General features: G+C 36.8%; 3 protein-coding genes across 4 annotated transcripts in view; all 3 read left to right on the top strand.

Moving 5' to 3' along the window:
- Positions 1 to 1,837: 1,837 nt before the first annotated feature.
- Positions 1,838 to 8,496, top strand: LOC111793561 (ATPase 11, plasma membrane-type-like). The gene is made up of 22 exons (XM_023675501.1): positions 1,838 to 2,203; positions 2,925 to 3,034; positions 3,124 to 3,243; positions 3,337 to 3,435; positions 3,568 to 3,705; positions 3,853 to 3,987; positions 4,091 to 4,270; positions 4,557 to 4,763; positions 4,849 to 4,968; positions 5,105 to 5,224; positions 5,318 to 5,440; positions 5,543 to 5,647; positions 5,771 to 5,915; positions 6,002 to 6,166; positions 6,258 to 6,496; positions 6,661 to 6,693; positions 6,826 to 6,907; positions 7,200 to 7,360; positions 7,473 to 7,658; positions 7,756 to 7,938; positions 8,018 to 8,193; positions 8,282 to 8,496. The coding sequence occupies exons 2-22, from the start codon at positions 2,972 to 2,974 to the stop codon at positions 8,376 to 8,378; spliced, it is 2,877 nt and encodes a 958-aa protein (XP_023531269.1). The 5' UTR covers positions 1,838 to 2,203; positions 2,925 to 2,971; the 3' UTR covers positions 8,379 to 8,496.
- An 882-nt stretch (positions 8,497 to 9,378) lies between these two features.
- LOC111792564 (LRR receptor-like serine/threonine-protein kinase FEI 1) lies at positions 9,379 to 12,957 on the top strand. Its single transcript, XM_023674070.1, has 13 exons — positions 9,379 to 9,749; positions 9,822 to 9,957; positions 10,063 to 10,134; positions 10,210 to 10,281; positions 10,365 to 10,436; positions 10,561 to 10,632; positions 10,746 to 10,817; positions 11,009 to 11,115; positions 11,214 to 11,387; positions 11,461 to 11,793; positions 11,899 to 12,150; positions 12,250 to 12,383; positions 12,480 to 12,957. The coding sequence occupies exons 1-13, from the start codon at positions 9,668 to 9,670 to the stop codon at positions 12,702 to 12,704; spliced, it is 1,803 nt and encodes a 600-aa protein (XP_023529838.1). The 5' UTR covers positions 9,379 to 9,667; the 3' UTR covers positions 12,705 to 12,957.
- A 1,272-nt stretch (positions 12,958 to 14,229) lies between these two features.
- LOC111794086 (protein NRT1/ PTR FAMILY 4.6-like) overlaps positions 14,230 to 16,798 on the top strand; it is a 4,460-nt gene continuing 1,891 nt past the window's right edge. The window contains exons 1-5 of one of the 2 annotated variants that reach the window (XM_023676217.1): positions 14,339 to 14,360; positions 14,444 to 14,524; positions 15,193 to 15,743; positions 15,837 to 15,945; positions 16,118 to 16,335. In XM_023676217.1, the coding sequence (XP_023531985.1) occupies positions 15,699 to 15,743; positions 15,837 to 15,945; positions 16,118 to 16,335 (372 nt within the window). In that variant the 5' untranslated portion in view covers positions 14,339 to 14,360; positions 14,444 to 14,524; positions 15,193 to 15,698. Of the gene's footprint in view, positions 14,361 to 14,443; positions 14,525 to 15,192; positions 15,744 to 15,836; positions 15,946 to 16,117; positions 16,336 to 16,798 lie in introns of both variants that reach the window. The other variant, XM_023676218.1, reaches the window with a different exon arrangement.

The following is a 16,798-nucleotide window of genomic DNA, read 5'->3' as shown; positions in this document are numbered from 1 at the left end:
GACATGCTGCAACCATCCAACAATAGGCACAACCATGAGTTTAAGACGTATAAAATTCAAAATATCATAGGTATATTTATCTCATTAACACATATATTTATTGTATATAAAATATTAAATATTAAATTTTATTAAACATCAAAATAAAATTCATGTTTTTTAATACATTAGAGATTTAGACATTTTTTTTTAAATTAGACCTTCTAAATTTCGAACACCATCATTCAATCCAACCATCAGTATTTATTTTAAATTTTCAATTAATTAATAATGTATATAAATAAATATAGTTGATTAATTTTAATAAGTAGTTTTGAGAACTTTGCTTGATTTGGTAAATAATGGGTAAAAAATAATGAGAGAAAATATTATTTATAACTAAAATTTAAAAAGTTTTAATTTCTAGAAAATTAAAGATATTAAGAATGAAATGAAGAAAAAATTAGAGGTATTCTCGCAATTTTATATGTTTTTTTTTTTTCATCGGGTCTCAACCTTGATATTTGAAATTTAAGAGATTTAAGTTAAATATCTTTTAAAAAATAATTATTAAAAAAAAAAAAAAAAAAAAAAAATCTACAAAACAAAAAAAGCGTTGGACATGGGGCGTTAGAATGAGTTGGAAATGACAATAGCAGTGTTGTGTTTGGTGTGCGCCAAGGCTCGTGAAGTGCGATTGGCGAAGGGAAAGGCAGGCGCTGCGCCAACGAAGACCGACTACGTCTCGGACCGCGTGCTGTCGTTTGCTGCTAGCGAAGCAGGTACCACGGTCGTTCTACGGAACGGAATCTACGTGTTTTATTATGGTAACCGAACACCGTCACGTGAAACTCACCTGTTTTTATTCCTCTCTTTTCTACCGTTTTCCAATTGAGCGTTTCCAAACGCCAAATCAAATACCAACACGTGGCTCATGCCTCCTCATTAATCCTTGAATTAATCATAATTTTTTATTTTTTTTAAATAAAGTTGTTTTTAATTATAATAACATTTCCCAATTATTTTGTTTTTACTGTTAACTTGCATGTACAGATTAAACCAATTAAGGGAAATTAATTTTGTCCTTAACCTTTATATTTCCAATTAAATTAATGTAATTATTTTACATTTATCTATACTAATATTATACATTTATTCAATATAATTATTGTAAAGTTGTCCTTAACCTTTATAGGGAAATTAATTTTGTCCTTAACCTTTATAGTATCGAAGATTTTATTTATATTGTAAAGTTTATTTTATGGGCAATGGCATGCATCAAAGACGATGACCCATTTGCATATAGTTGTTGAATTTGTATGGTATGGATTACCAACCCACCAAATAAGCATGAACTCCTCCTAATTCTTAACTATTCAGAGGTTAATATATAGAATTTGTTAATTTTTTAGATGGCAATTGGTGCATTGTTATAACAGTTTAAGTCAACCACTAATGATATTATCCACGATGACCCGTTACATATCGCAAGAAGCTGTAACCGCCTAAGCCTACCACTAGCAATATTGTCTATGACCTATATTATCGTTTGTTACTTATCTAGATACTGTCCCAGTCCTTCAAACACTTTTGGGTTTCCCCATGATCCATATGCCGGTGAAATATTACACTGCATGATTTTAGTTATATTTTGATTAATTTTAGTGATTATATGGTTAAGCATTGGCTATGGTATTATAAAATTTAATGAGTATTTAATCTAAAGTAGGTAGTTGCATAGTATGATAAATGTGAAAATGAAAATTTAAATTTTATTATTTTATTATTTATTATTTTTATCTTTATTTGCTTAATTAATTTCATAGCAATGCATTGATAGGTTCTCTTCCTGCCTCACTCTCACAACTCTCTACCTCCTTCAACCCTCTCTGTCTCTCCCCTCATCTTCTCCATTCTCTTCCATTCCAACTCTCTGTAAACCGAACAGCCACAACCAGCAAAAGAACCCCCAGTCGCGCGCCTTTACTTGACTGAAACTCTCATTCAACAGATGCTCAGTGCCTGATTCGACTGTTCATCATTTTCGGTGAGAGATTACGTGGAGTTCCTGCGATTGAATTTTGAAAAAGACCAGACCAGAGTGTTCGACCGGTGATACCAGACGGAATCGAAGACAGCTCTGTCTTTCTCACTAACGCTACTGCAGATCAATCTCTGGCATTGGCATTGGGATTGGCATTTGAGTCGCTCATAGGAGCGCTGGGTAATTTCTTCCTTTTCGATTTCTTGTCTAGGGCTTCAACTCTCCAATGTTATTAGTCCTGAGTTTCATTCCGTAAAGATCATCTTCTTTTCGTGTTTTATTGTTATTTGCCTTATTTCTTTAAATTGTTTTGTTATAAATTTTCAAATTAAATTTTAATCCAGAAATGAGCAAGGGTAACTGATTAAGTCGGTAACGTTTTTTTTTTTTTTGCAAAACTTCTCGTCGAACTAAAATTAAAAAAAAAAAAAAAAAAAAAAAAAAAAAAAAANGGTTAGAATATATTATTTATATATTTAAATTGGCCAAAACAGATTGATCTACCGTTAATTTTAGCTAGTTCATATTCGTTTAGAAATTAAAGTGAATTCAATTATGCCTTCCAAAAATGCTGATTTTAATTTTCTCAATTCTAATAATTTTAATAATTTTTTATAAAAAAATTAAAATACCACTTGAATAGAAAAAAAAAAAAAAAAAAAAAAAAAAAAAAAAAAAAAAAAAAAAAAAAAAAAAAANTTGAAGTTTTGAATTGTTCATCAAATGGTATTTATTGGGGGCTTTATTATTATTTTAATTTCTAACTTACTGACTTATTGCTACTCTAAACGCTATATGTAGTTGCTCTGTGACTACTGGAAACTTGTGATTCTGGGAAGGTGGTGTGGGCTCCTCATTTTTCTTTGAAGATTTTGGTGATCATTTTATGTTTTGTGGGCAGAGTATATTAGAGATTCTGCAGTAAAAACGTCTAAACTTCAAAGGAAAATGGATGAAAAGGGCGAGAAGCCTGAGGTTTTGGAAGCTGTATTGAAGGAAACTGTGGACTTGGTAATAGATCTGAACAAATTATTTGCCTTTGCTTGTTACTATGTGGGAGTAGTTCCCTTGTGCTCAGTTTCAAAAACATGTGAATGCAGGAAAATATACCCATTGAGGAGGTTTTTGATAATTTGAGATGCGGCAAAGAGGGTCTTACCACAGCGGCTGCTGAGGCACGGCTTGTTATTTTTGGTCTCAACAAGCTTGAGGAGAAGAAGGTAATCAATGTTTCACCTGTCATGTTAACCATCTTGTTATGTAGTAATTAAATTGCTAATCTTGTTTTGCTTTTCATTCTGAATATTTTACAGGAAAGTAAATTCTTGAAGTTTTTGGGGTTTATGTGGAATCCCCTCTCATGGGTAATGGAAGCTGCTGCTATTATGGCCATTGCACTTGCAAATGGTGGAGTAAGTGCTCAGCTCTGTGGTTCATGTTGTCATTTCTCTCAGTATATCTCATCTTAGTATATTTTGGGTAAATTGTTGAATGTTACCTTAAGTCGTTCCTGTATAAAGATCACATAAAGCATTTTTGTGCAGGGAAAGCCTCCTGACTGGCAAGATTTTGTTGGTATTATCGCACTGTTGCTTATCAACTCAACAATTAGTTTTATTGAGGAAAACAATGCCGGAAACGCTGCAGCTGCACTAATGGCTAGTTTAGCTCCCCAAGCCAAGGTACTACACTTAGCTAATTCCTTCATTATTTTGAGTGATAGTACAATTATATCTGCAAGTAATTGCTTCTACTTTTTCTCCTCCTCTTTAGACAAGGTGGTATATGTCTGATTTCATTTTGTCCTTTATGATGTATGTTGATAAAAGATTCTTCGGGATGGAAGGTGGAGTGAGCAAGATGCTGCGGTTTTAGTTCCTGGTGATATTATAAGCATCAAACTTGGGGACATAATTCCAGCTGATGCTCGTCTTCTTGAGGGAGATCCATTGAAAATTGATCAGGTGAGATCATGTTTGCTGAGTTAATGCATATACTTCTTTCATCATGTTATTATTTTCCCAAAAAAGCTCTGAAGTTTTCTGAATTCTGCTTCGAATTTTGCAGTCTGCTCTTACAGGTGAATCTCTTCCTGTTACAAAAGGTCCTGGCGATGGCATATACTCTGGTTCTACTTGCAAACAAGGCGAGATTGAAGCGGTTGTCATTGCCACTGGTGTTCATACTTTCTTTGGCAAGGCTGCTCACCTTGTTGACACCACCAATCAAGTGGGTCACTTCCAAAAGGTAAGAAGGCTTTTGGTAAATTATATTCTACACCAATTTTTTTATTATTGAATGGGCGTATGATGAGAAGTCATCTTTAGAACAAAAATTCAACGCAGTCTCATTATCTTTTTATGTTGAAAGCTTATTTGGTAGGATTGAGAACATAAACAACAGGGAACTGACCAGTATTTTTTTTATACAGTATAACACGATTTGTATTATATTTTAAAATGTATTTTGAGATTTTTTTTAAAATACACCCAAACCAACCCCAATTCTCCTTTTCCCTTTTTCTGTCATGCAGGTCTTAACTGCAATAGGGAACTTCTGCATATGTTCAATTGCTGTGGGGATGATTACAGAAATTATTGTCATGTACCCAATTCAAGATCGGGAATATCGTCCTGGAATTGACAATCTTCTTGTGCTTCTGATTGGAGGAATTCCAATTGCCATGCCCACAGTCCTCTCTGTGACAATGGCTATTGGCTCTCATAGGTTATCTCAGCAGGTTTGCTAGGATTCCAAGATTACCTGTCGAGTGCATTTCAGCTATAAGAAAAGAATGATTCAGATATTTTAATAATCACTTGTAGGGTGCTATCACAAAGAGGATGACTGCCATTGAAGAGATGGCAGGTATGGATGTGCTTTGCAGTGACAAGACTGGAACACTGACATTAAACAAGCTAACTGTTGACAAAAATCTTGTTGAGGTCAGTAAGGAAATGTAGCTTTGTTCAGCTTATTTACTTGCATATCCTTTCACCTACTAGCATTATGATAGTCTTATTAAATGGAATAGCATTATGATAGTCTTATTAAATGGAATATCTGACTCGTAAATGTTAGGTTTTTGTTAAAGGAGTGGATGTGGATACTGTGGTTCTAATGGCTGCCCGGGCATCAAGGACAGAGAACCAAGATGCTATTGATACTGCTATTGTTGGGATGCTTGCTGATCCAAAAGAGGTTTGACTGCCTTGTACATGTTTTGTTGCAGGAATTCATATTATATGTAACTACTGAGTACAATATGTTCATCTATTTTTTTCTTTCTAAAAGGCTCGTGCTGGTATTCAAGAAGTACACTTCCTTCCATTTAACCCTACTGATAAGCGGACTGCATTGACTTACTTAGATCATGAGGGTAAAATGCATAAAGTCAGCAAAGGTGCACCAGAGCAGGTATTGCCATTTTAGGTTGTATTTATGTGTTTTTCCTCCTGAAATGAAAAAAAATGATTAGACTAACTCACAATACTGTTTGTCTGTTGATTATGATCCTAGATTCTGAACCTTGCATACAATAGGTTGGAGATTGAGCGCAAAGTTCATGCTGTGATTGAAAGGTTTGCAGAACGAGGTTTACGCTCGCTTGCTGTGGCATACCAGGTAATGCATTTCTTCGTTTTACTTTATTATTGTGATCAACAACATAATGTAGTATCTCAATCGATGAATGTTCCTTGTAATTAATATTATTTTTTTGCCGGTTTTGTTGTCATTTATACACAGGAAGTTCCAGATGGTAGAAGGGAAAGTGCCGGAGGTCCATGGCAGTTTATTGGCCTTCTGCCACTTTTCGACCCACCAAGGCATGATAGTGCAGAGACAATAAGGAGGGCCTTAAATCTTGGAGTGAATGTGAAGATGATTACTGGTACTTATTTTCTGTTAGTGTAAAGAAAGTACTCAATTTAATGATTCTGACCTTCTGCTACTGCTTTGACCCTCTTTGCTTTTCAGGTGACCAGTTGGCCATAGGAAAGGAAACAGGACGACGCTTAGGGATGGGAACCAACATGTATCCCTCATCTGCTTTATTGGGTCAGAACAAGGACGAGTCAATTGCTGCTTTACCAGTTGATGAACTGATAGAAAAAGCTGATGGCTTTGCTGGTGTTTTTCCTGGTATATTTTCTACCTCCCAGTGAGTTTTCCTTCTAGGATATAGAGTTCTTTAAGTCAAATGCTCTTATTGATTGAGATCTGTTTGATCCAGAGCACAAATATGAGATTGTAAAGCGCCTGCAGGCGAGGAAACATATCTGTGGGATGACTGGGGATGGAGTAAATGATGCTCCAGCCCTTAAAAAAGCTGACATAGGCATAGCTGTCGCCGATGCTACTGATGCTGCTCGTAGTGCTTCAGACATAGTCCTCACAGAGCCTGGTCTGAGTGTTATCATTAGTGCTGTTTTGACCAGCCGAGCAATCTTTCAGAGGATGAAAAATTACACTGTAAGCAGATCATTTCATATCTCATGGTTTGGTGTGCTCCATTCTCGCTTCGAAAATTATTATTGATATTTCTCAAACTTTACTTCTTCGAACGACACTAAAACAAATTTTACAAGTATTTGTTGTATTGTGATGATATACTTACTGAATTTCTGTGAGTGCAGATATATGCAGTTTCAATCACTATTCGTATAGTGGTAAGTAAATGGTGGTTGTTTTAGATGCAAATTCCTGGCATCTCTATATTCTTTTTGTTAATTCATTCATTCAAGTATTATTTGATATCATGATCTTAAATTGTTTTCATCTTTTATGTTGGTTGTCCACAGCTTGGTTTCATGTTGCTGGCTCTTGTATGGAAATTTGACTTCCCACCTTTTATGGTGCTCATCATTGCCATTCTCAATGATGGTTTGTACTTCTACTATTTTTTTATCTAAAATTTATTGCCATTAGCAGTATATACACGATAGAACTTGCCACTGAGCGAGTCTACACTTATATTTAGGCAATAAACACTGCGAGTTGCCAATCAACTTTACTCCTTGTTCATTCAAGGCTATAATATTAATTGTTGCTGCTTCTGGTTAAAATACAAATTTCTTAAAGGCTAATTGACTTGTTGCAGAGCAATGTTTGAAGTTCTTATTTCTTTAGCAACTGAGAAGATTATTTTTATTAATTGTTGAAACTGTCATAATAGGTACAATAATGACGATATCGAAGGATAGAGTGAGACCATCTCCGTTGCCTGATAGCTGGAAGCTGGGTGAAATTTTTACCACTGGCATTATTCTTGGTGGCTACTTGGCAATGATGACTGTGATCTTCTTTTGGGTAGCCTATAAAACAGACTTCTTTCCAGTAAGACGGTTGCATCTGTTCATGATCTCTTAGTTCTATTGGCTGTCAAAAAGTAGCGTTTTCTTGTCGGTTATTTTTATTAGATTGCTCAGCTGATTGGCTCATTTTTCAGCGAGTGTTTGGGGTAGCAACTCTCGAGAAAACTGCTCACGATGACATTAGGAAACTTGCCTCAGCAGTGTATCTGCAAGTAAGCACTATAAGTCAGGCTCTCATATTTGTTACACGTTCGCGAGGTTGGTCATATGTGGAACGCCCTGGGTTATTATTGGTTGCAGCTTTTCTGGTTGCGCAGCTGGTCAGTGGACTGCCATTAAACTTCAGTACAGGTTTTTATATCATTCTATCTCAAGGTTCTGTGTTGTACTGATCCGGGGATTCTTCCTCATGCACAGATTGCTACATTACTTGCGGTTTATGCAAACTGGAGCTTTGCTGCCATTGAAGGAATTGGATGGGGTTGGGCTGGTGTTATCTGGCTTTACAACATTATCTTTTACATCCCACTTGATATCATAAAATTCATCATACGATATGCTTTGAGCGGGAGGGCTTGGGATCTTGTTATTGAACAAAGGGTATGTCTCTCTCTCTCTGCTGAGTTACTGAGATGTTTCTATCAACTGTGTCGTGATCGAATCATTTCTTGGCATGTAGATTGCCTTTACGAGACAAAAGGATTTCGGGAAGGAACAACGGGAGCTACAATGGGCTCATGCACAAAGAACATTGCATGGATTGCAAACACCCGATGCGAAGTTCCACGACCGAACTCACTTCACCGAGCTCAATCAGATGGCTGAAGAAGCCAAAAGGAGAGCTGAAATTGCAAGGTAATGTACTTGTTAGGACGGAAGTGCTTGGCTTGTGCAATCCATGTGCTTCCTTACTGAGTTTTCTTGTTGGGGGTGTTTGTTTCAGGTTGAGGGAACTCCACACCCTGAAAGGCCATGTTGAATCAGTGGTGAGGATGAAAGGACTGGACATAGACACAATTCAGCAAGCTTACACAGTGTGACAAAACCCTCAATCAATTCCATCTCACTGCAAATTATGGCAACTGTTTTGGTTCTGAAACAGAAAACTATTGCATTAGTATAACGAGTTTTCTTTTTAATATTCCATTTGGGTCCTAATCTCTGTTTGAACAAATGTCTAAGTCATCCTCCCCCACACCTTAGGAAAACGCTGCTGTCACGTAATTGGAAAACAAATTTACTATGCAACTGTTGGAATAGTTGCACATCAAAATGAGATAATAATATGGAGAGAGCCGAGTGAGATCTCACTTTGGGGAGGGGAATCTCACTTTGGTTGGGGAGGGGAACGAAGCATTCCTTATAAGAGTCTCAAAACCTCTCATTAGTAGAAGCGTTTTAAAATCGTGAGGCTAACAGTGATACACAACGGACTAAAACGAACAATATCTGTTAGTGGTGGATTTGAGCTGTTACAAGCTCATGATAACTCATTTGGCGTATATGTGGGATATGACTCTTTGATACTACTTTTTAACACATTATTTCAACATTATTTAACACATGATGTCAGCTCAATTACGTTTTATTTGATAAATTTGTCATTATTGACATACACAAAGTAGAAACATTAAAAAATATAATAAAATAGCTATAACCTTTAAATTTACGACAATATACTTAAGTTTACTAAATAGATTAATTTGTTTGTTTAAATTAGATGTTAAATATCTTGTCTCAGGTAAAATTTGAGTTAATATTTGTTTATAATATGATTATATGGAAAATTGGGCTGCAGGGACTAAGACCACAAGGCTTTTGGGAAGAAGAGTTGGGCTGGGCTGGGCCGAACCTCGAGCTAAAGGACAAAAATGTTCAAATTGTGTTTATTTTCTCATCCTTTATCATTTTTTTTAAATTATGAATTTCATTTTTCTTGGATAAAAGATGGTTTAAATGGATGCCTGTAATGGAAAATTTGAAACAAAAAAACTGGGTTGGCTAAAAGAGGTTACCAATGATTATGGAGCAGTGGAGAGATATGAATTTTGAATCTCAAGACTTTTTTTTGAATTTGAGCTTACGACAAACGGCTACTGCATTATGCACGATTCCCCATGCCCATTCAAAAATCTGTCCTCCTTCCTCATCTATATTGTCAGAACATAAAACCCTCTCACCTTATTCGCTTTCAATCCTTCTTCTCAACCATTTTTTGAAACGGATTCTTTCCCTGAGATGAATGATCTCCGGTGACTCTCTACTACAGCAACAAATTCCTAATCCCTAGATTCGATCTCTTGAAGGGGTTTCAAAGTATCAATCCGAAATGGGTCTTTCCATCTGGGCCTTCTCCGCGATTTTAGCAGCAACCCTTTTCAGCCACTGCTCATTTTCGCTCACTGAAGATGGTAAACCCTACGTTTCTTTCATTTCTGTTGATTTCTTCTTTTGGGTGTGGATTCACTTTGTTTGTGTCTCAGGTTTGACATTGTTGGAAATCAAAACTACTTTGAATGACACTAAGAACGTCCTCGCTAATTGGAGCCCTTCAGATGAATCTCCCTGCAAATGGACTGGCATTTCTTGCCATCCCCAGGACTCTCGTGTTAGCTCAATGTATGTTACTTCACAGTTCATACCCATTTCACTTCATTTTCTTGATACCCATCTTTTGAAATTCGTTTTGAAATCTTTGGCCATGTTTTTTCGTGGGTTTTCCAGTAATCTGCCGTTCATGCAACTAGCAGGGATTATATCTCCCAGCATTGGTAAACTTAGTAGATTGCAGAGACTGTAAGCATCTCTACAGCCACCTTCTTTCTCTACTATGTTAATTACTTGATTCTGTGCTTTCTTATGTGAAATCAGGGCTCTCCACCAGAACGGATTACATGGATATATTCCCAATGAACTTGCCAATTGTTCTGAACTTAGAGCCATGTGAGTAATTATTGCCTATTGTTCTGTTAATGTGCTTGAAAGCATTATTCATATTCATGATATCATACATCATTTTGCTTCAGCTACCTGAGGGCTAACTATCTTCAAGGTGGGATTCCATCAAATATTGGAAACCTTTCTTACCTCACCATACTGTGAGTCTTCATCTTTCTCCCACTTTCTTGGATGATTCTGTGGCTCTGTGATGTCTTAGTTAACATCTTTTTATGATGTCAATTACAACTCTGGCACTCAGTTCTTATCACTGGTTAATTGTAGTGATTTATCAAGCAATTCCCTTAAGGGAAGTATACCATCATCAATTGGTCGTCTCACAAACTTACGCAATCTGTAAGTTGTAAGCATTATAGCTACATTTTTGTTGACTTTTCATGCCTGTAATTCACATTACTGAAGATATTATATCCTTTGTTGTGTTTCTTACAAGTTATAACTTATATTAGGAATTTGTCTACCAACTTCTTCTTTGGAGAAATCCCAGATATTGGAGTTCTAAGCACCTTTGGGAATAACTCGTAAGTTCTTGTAAACTATCATGGCCCGGTCCTGGGTATGATCATGGGTAGAATTTAGAACTATGACTGTCCCATTGCAAGTTGGTAGTTTCATGATGATGCTAACATCAAGAGAAACATGTCATTTCTTTGTTAACTTCAACTTCAAATCTTCTTTTATCTTGAGATGGTTTCATCCCTTGATGTGCCAGGTTCTTTGGTAATCAAGATCTTTGTGGTCGGCAAGTGAACAAGCCGTGTCGGACCTCACTGGGGTTTCCTGCTGTTTTACCACATGCTGGAAGTGATCAAGCTGCAGGCAATCTCTTTACACCTTAATGACGTTATTATTCAGCACTTGACCTTGTTTGCTTCGATAGAATGAGTAAATGACTGATTCTGCCTTTTGTTTTATAGTTCCTGTGAAACGATCCTCTCATTACATCAAAGGACTGTTGATTGGTGCAATATCGACAGCAGGGTTCGTGTTGGTCATACTTCTTGTACTCATGTGGACTCGTTTGGTATCCAAGAAAGAAAGAACTGCAAAGAGTTACTTGGAAGTTAAGAAGCAAAATACTCGCGAATCAAGTGAGTTACATTCCTATGGTGAATTCCTCTTCAAACGCATGTTGCAATTGACCACTCTCACAATTCAATGTAGGTGCCAAGCTCATTACATTCCATGGTGATCTACCGTACCCGACGTGTGAGATCATAGAAAAGCTGGAGGCCCTTAAAGAAACAAATATTGTTGGCTCAGGAGGGCTCGGCACCGTGTATCGGATGGTCATGAATGATCGTGAAGCGTTTGCTGTAAAGAAAATTGATAGGAGTCAAGATGGTTCAGATCAAGTAATTGAAAGAGAATTGGAGATCTTGGGAAGCATTAAACACATAAATTTAGTGACATTGCGTGGTTATTGCAGGCTCCCTTCTTCAAAGCTTCTTATATATGACTATCTCGCAGCTGGTAGCTTGGATGATTTCTTACATGGTATCATTTTTCATACACAATATCACCAGTTTTGAAGTTCTAAATGGAAATATTAGGAAGTAAGTAATATCTCAAGAGTATGCATCATGTTTTCATTATTTACAGAATATGGACCCGAAAGGTCTTTGGATTGGAGTGCTCGGTTAAACATAGCGCTCGGCTCCGCTCGAGGACTGGCATACTTGCACCATGATTGCTGTCCAAAGATTGTGCACTGCAACATAAAATCCAGCAACATTCTTCTCGACGAGAACTTAGAGGCGCATGTATCCGACTTTGGTCTCGCAAAGCTTTCGGTTGATGGGGATTCCCATGTCACAACTGTTGTTGCTGGCACATTTGGTTATTTGTCTCCAGGTCCAATTCCCTTTACTTCCTTTTGATATTAGCTACAATAATGATTCAACTTAGATTCAGAACATTAAGCTCAGTAGTGTTCAATACTTTCTTGAGCAGAATACTTGCAAAGTGGGATAGGAACTGAGAAGTCTGATGTTTATAGCTTTGGAGTTCTGTTGCTGGAGCTTGTAACAGGGAAGAGACCCAGTGATCCATTTTTCTCAAAAAGGGGCTTAAATGTTGTTGGTTGGGTAAGCCAAATAGTCTCTACGCAGCTCAACTTCTTGCATGTTTTTTTCACAATGTTTAAACAACGCATTGAATGGAATATGATTCATGACTATTAGTTGAACACACTCCGGGGAGAAGACCAATTGGAGAACATAGTGGATAATAGGTGCAAGAATGCAGATGTGGAAACTGTAGAAGTGATTCTTGAAATAGCAGCAAGGTGCACCAATGGCAACCCGGCTATGCGGCCTACAATGAACCAAGTTCTGCAGCTGCTAGAGCGAGAGGTAATGTCGCCCTACCCGAGCGATTACTCCGAGTCTCACTCGGATTATTCGTGACCGTATGTTACTTTGAGGTTTGAGGTCTTGTTCACAGTTTGTGCAACATGTTAAGAAACAGCTGCTGCCTGCATATTGTATTCACTTTGTGTTGAGAATCTGAACACAAAGTTTGGGTCAAATGATTTTCAACCAACGATCTTGTTGGGAAGGACTTCAAGAACATGTAAGTTTCAGTAGTACATTCATGACACTTCCCTCTGATTTTGGGTTCTCTGCAGAATGTCTTAGCTTCTCCTTACGTTTTTACGAAACACAGATTTTCTAAGTCGGGTACGAAAATTTGAACATCGATTTAAAAAGAATTAGAGTATGTAAATTACTCCTTAACAAGCTCATATCGGCGAGCTTTGCTTTTTAAGAGGTAAGAATTCACTCAAAACGAGCCATTTAGGGTTTATGAGATATACATCCTAGTCATTATAGGTGCATTTGCCCAACTAAGCATTCGTGTATGTGTTTTTGGGTATACCTTTAGCATTTTGTCCTAGAGAGAGTCGTTTGGACCTAGTCACTACAACTCCCTTTGTGAGGAGACATCCCTTCTCTAGAAGTAACGGGACTATATTGACGAGTTCCTTAAAGAAATCATTTTAATTGGCTAGAATCCTTTACTTGAACGAAACTATATCTTTTTGGCATAGCGGGTCCCAACGAGAGCGAAAATTTTAAAATGGAGTTCTCTCGAGAATGAACTCTGATAAGGTAAAGTAGAAATTAATATAATAAAATGTGAGACCATCTCTTTCGTGATAGTATTGGTTTATACTTTCAGAGCGGAAGAAAAAAAAGTTACTCCCACAAAATCGATGGTAAACTTTTTTTGAAATTTAGTTTTCGTACTTTCAATGAATTTTAAAAATAGTTTTCACTCCAATATACTATTTAAAATTTTTTTTATATTTAACAAATTTTTATAAAATTAAATTCCAACTAAAAATAAATTATAAGATTTATTGAATTATTCAAATTAAATAATAAGTATTGGTAGCATTTTTATTAGAGCAATAATGAGTTGAAATAGTAAACCCAACTCACTTTGTTCTTGAAATGCAATAAACATAGAGGCCCATGTGAGTAAAAGACGATCAGATAAGGCGAAGCACTAAGCTTTGAAACTTGTACGAGTGCGACCGACCCATATGGATTAAGAAAGGCTTACCAAGTTGCATTTGCATGGGAATGGCGGAATGGGATTGGGAATGGTAAGTGCACCGCCCTTTTATCTGCTGCTGATTGAATCTTCACGTACAAACTCACAGGTACCAGAACTTGAGGTTGGGGTCCATTTCCCGCTGGGTTTGCAGATTATTGGCCACTGAGTATGGAGTTGCGTGGGAGACATTAAATTCCACGTTCGTGAGGGCCAACAATGTCCATTGTTTGTGTGTCCTGTCCTCAGAAAGATGACCTACGCCCCCCGGCAACCATCAAAGGCAAGGATCCTTACACTCTCATTTCCACCCCCATCTGAAGACCCAACCATTTAGGAAAAGTAACCATCGATAAGGATTGAAGTCCGATACAAGACGGCAAAATGATGGGCCCCGCCTCTTTACCCTTTTTGTGTTTGAAGATATTCCGGAGTGGGTTTTTTCCCTTTTCCACTGCCGACCCCTGGGTGCGGGTGCTGAGCCCTCTACACCCGAAAAAAAGGTAGGTCCTCCAAATTCAACTTGCATCTCTAATCAATCCCCATTGTTCCCTCGTTCTCATCTTAATCTTTTTGGTGGAATTAGGGATATGACCAACGTTGGTGGAATGGAGAAAGATCAGGATATTATATCTACTGCTATCTTCCAAAGGAGACAAAAACCAAAGTAAGTGCTTACCTTCAAAGTGGTTAATATCATACTATTGAAAATATGTGTGGAGGGTTATTTTGCATAACCATAAGTCATATCATAACATATTTTTTTTAATCTTTAGTCATATTGGTAGAATCTTTGAGTCTTAAAAGTGATGTGCTCGATAGCCAACATAGATGAATGAATGTATATAAATGAGATAATCATCTTCATTATTAAAAACTCAAATCAAAACCACGAGAGCTTATGTTAAAAGAGGTTGATTCCATATTCTTGTCAAAGTATGTAGAGGATTTGTGGAAGATTATGTTCCAATGAAGAAGAATTGATCGGGTTAAAAGTGATGTGCTCGATATCAATACAGATGAATGAATGTATATAAGTGAGGATAATCATCTTCATTCGTATAAGATCTTTTTGGACGAAACTCAAACCAAAATCACGAGAATTTATGTTAAAAGTAGTCGATTCCAAACTCTTTGTGGAAGTATGTAGAGGGTTATTTGCCCCTAATAACCTCTCCCATTTTTTTCTCAAACACCTGAATATTATCTATCTCTTACTCATCATATTCCTATTCCTTTTCCAACATGTCTATTCACTATTCTTATTCTAATAGCTTCTATACCAATAACGTACTTTTCATATTGATGTGAGATGTTTTTGAATTTCGTTTTAAGGATTATAAATGAGAATGGCTGATTCTACCACTGGTTTGTTTGGAGTAGAAGCAAGTGATCACCTAATTTGGCCTACCAAATGGGCAGAATTGTTACTTCCCTTTCAGTTCTGACGGTGATGTATAGCTTTTCAATTTCAACTGAATTAATGGCAGTCGTATGTCTACATTAACTAATCTTTACTCCCTACTGTAAAAGTTGAACCATCAAACTGCTGAGAGAATCCGATGGCGATGAGCATTTCCTCTTGTCTTTGATATGATATTTGGCACCACTAGCTTTGTAGATTTGTGGTGAAAAGGCAGGGGAAGAAAGAAAGGAGTTGTCATTTTCGAAAGAGTCTAGATTTTTCTTTTCTGGATGGACCATCGTGTTGTGAGTCTATAAATACAGCCACCCCATTTTACTTCACAACCAATTCGAATAGAGAGTTCTGGATCAACTGTTCATTAAAATTTGAGAGCTAAAGCTGTCCATTTCCGTACCTTCCAATTGAAGAAAAAAGAATGTCTTCCCTTACTGTGACTCCATCAGAAGCTCAAAAACATGTGGTGGGATCACAGTTTAATTTAACTTCCTTCAAGTTATATGCATTTTGCTTTGTTTTATCCATAACTCAACTCCCTTTATCCTTCATTTTCTAGGAAGAAACTCCAGAGCTGCACATTTGGGAAGAAGACTATGTCGATTGGAGGAAGAGACCTGCTGTAAAAGGACGCCATGGAGGCATGCTGGCTGCCTCCTTTGTATTGGGTCAGTATATAAGAAGATTAATTTTGATTCTTATGAGAAAGTTTTGTACTTTCATAAAATTGTCAAATAATTCATTTAAAAGGAAAATGAAGTTGCTAGTGACTACTTTTTCTTCTTCTTATTGTCCTCATTAATGGTGGCTGATTTGATCTTATGAACTGCATTACACCAGCTGTTGAAGTATTGGAGAATCTAGCATTCCTGGCCAATGCAAGTAATCTTGTTCTGTATCTGTCCAAGTTCATGCACTATTCTCCCTCTGGTTCTGCCAACATCGTCACCAATTTTATGGGCACAGCTTTCCTCCTTGCTCTCCTTGGTGGCTTTCTCGCTGATGCTTTCTTCACCACTTATTCTATCTTCTTATTAAGTGCTGCAATAGAATCCTTGGTGAGTTTCTTACAATATGATTGCACATGGGTCGTTGAATATATTGTTTCATAACAAAGCTTCGTCTGCATGTCCATCTGTCCAAAGAATATGTACCACCCGCTCATCGAAAGCTCGATTCACATAAGTAGATGTTTTGCTTCAAAAAACCAGTTATAAAGCAAAACATTTTCATACAAGTAAAACATGTGAATCGAGTTGTTGATGAGCGGGTGTTAAAAGAATATGAAATTTGATTCACCGTAAGCTATGAGTTTAAGATTTTGAGTTGGTATTTCAGTGAGCCATATCGTAAATTCTAGAGTTTATTAGTGGAGCATTTTCCACGAATGGTTGAGATTTCAGCGACGGATCTAAAACGGAATAAGAGAACAGGAAAATATGTGAATCATTCATGTGCTTTTGGTCCCACATCTGGTTCTGTACAGTTTTTTTTTTTTTTTTTTTTTTTTTTTTTTTTTTT

The sequence above is a fragment of the Cucurbita pepo genome, chromosome LG04 (assembly GCF_002806865.2).
Source record: "Cucurbita pepo subsp. pepo cultivar mu-cu-16 chromosome LG04, ASM280686v2, whole genome shotgun sequence".
NCBI lineage: Eukaryota > Viridiplantae > Streptophyta > Magnoliopsida > Cucurbitales > Cucurbitaceae > Cucurbita > Cucurbita pepo.
The sequence above is the reverse complement of the archived record's forward strand: the minus strand, read 5'-3'. Positions and strand labels throughout refer to the sequence as shown.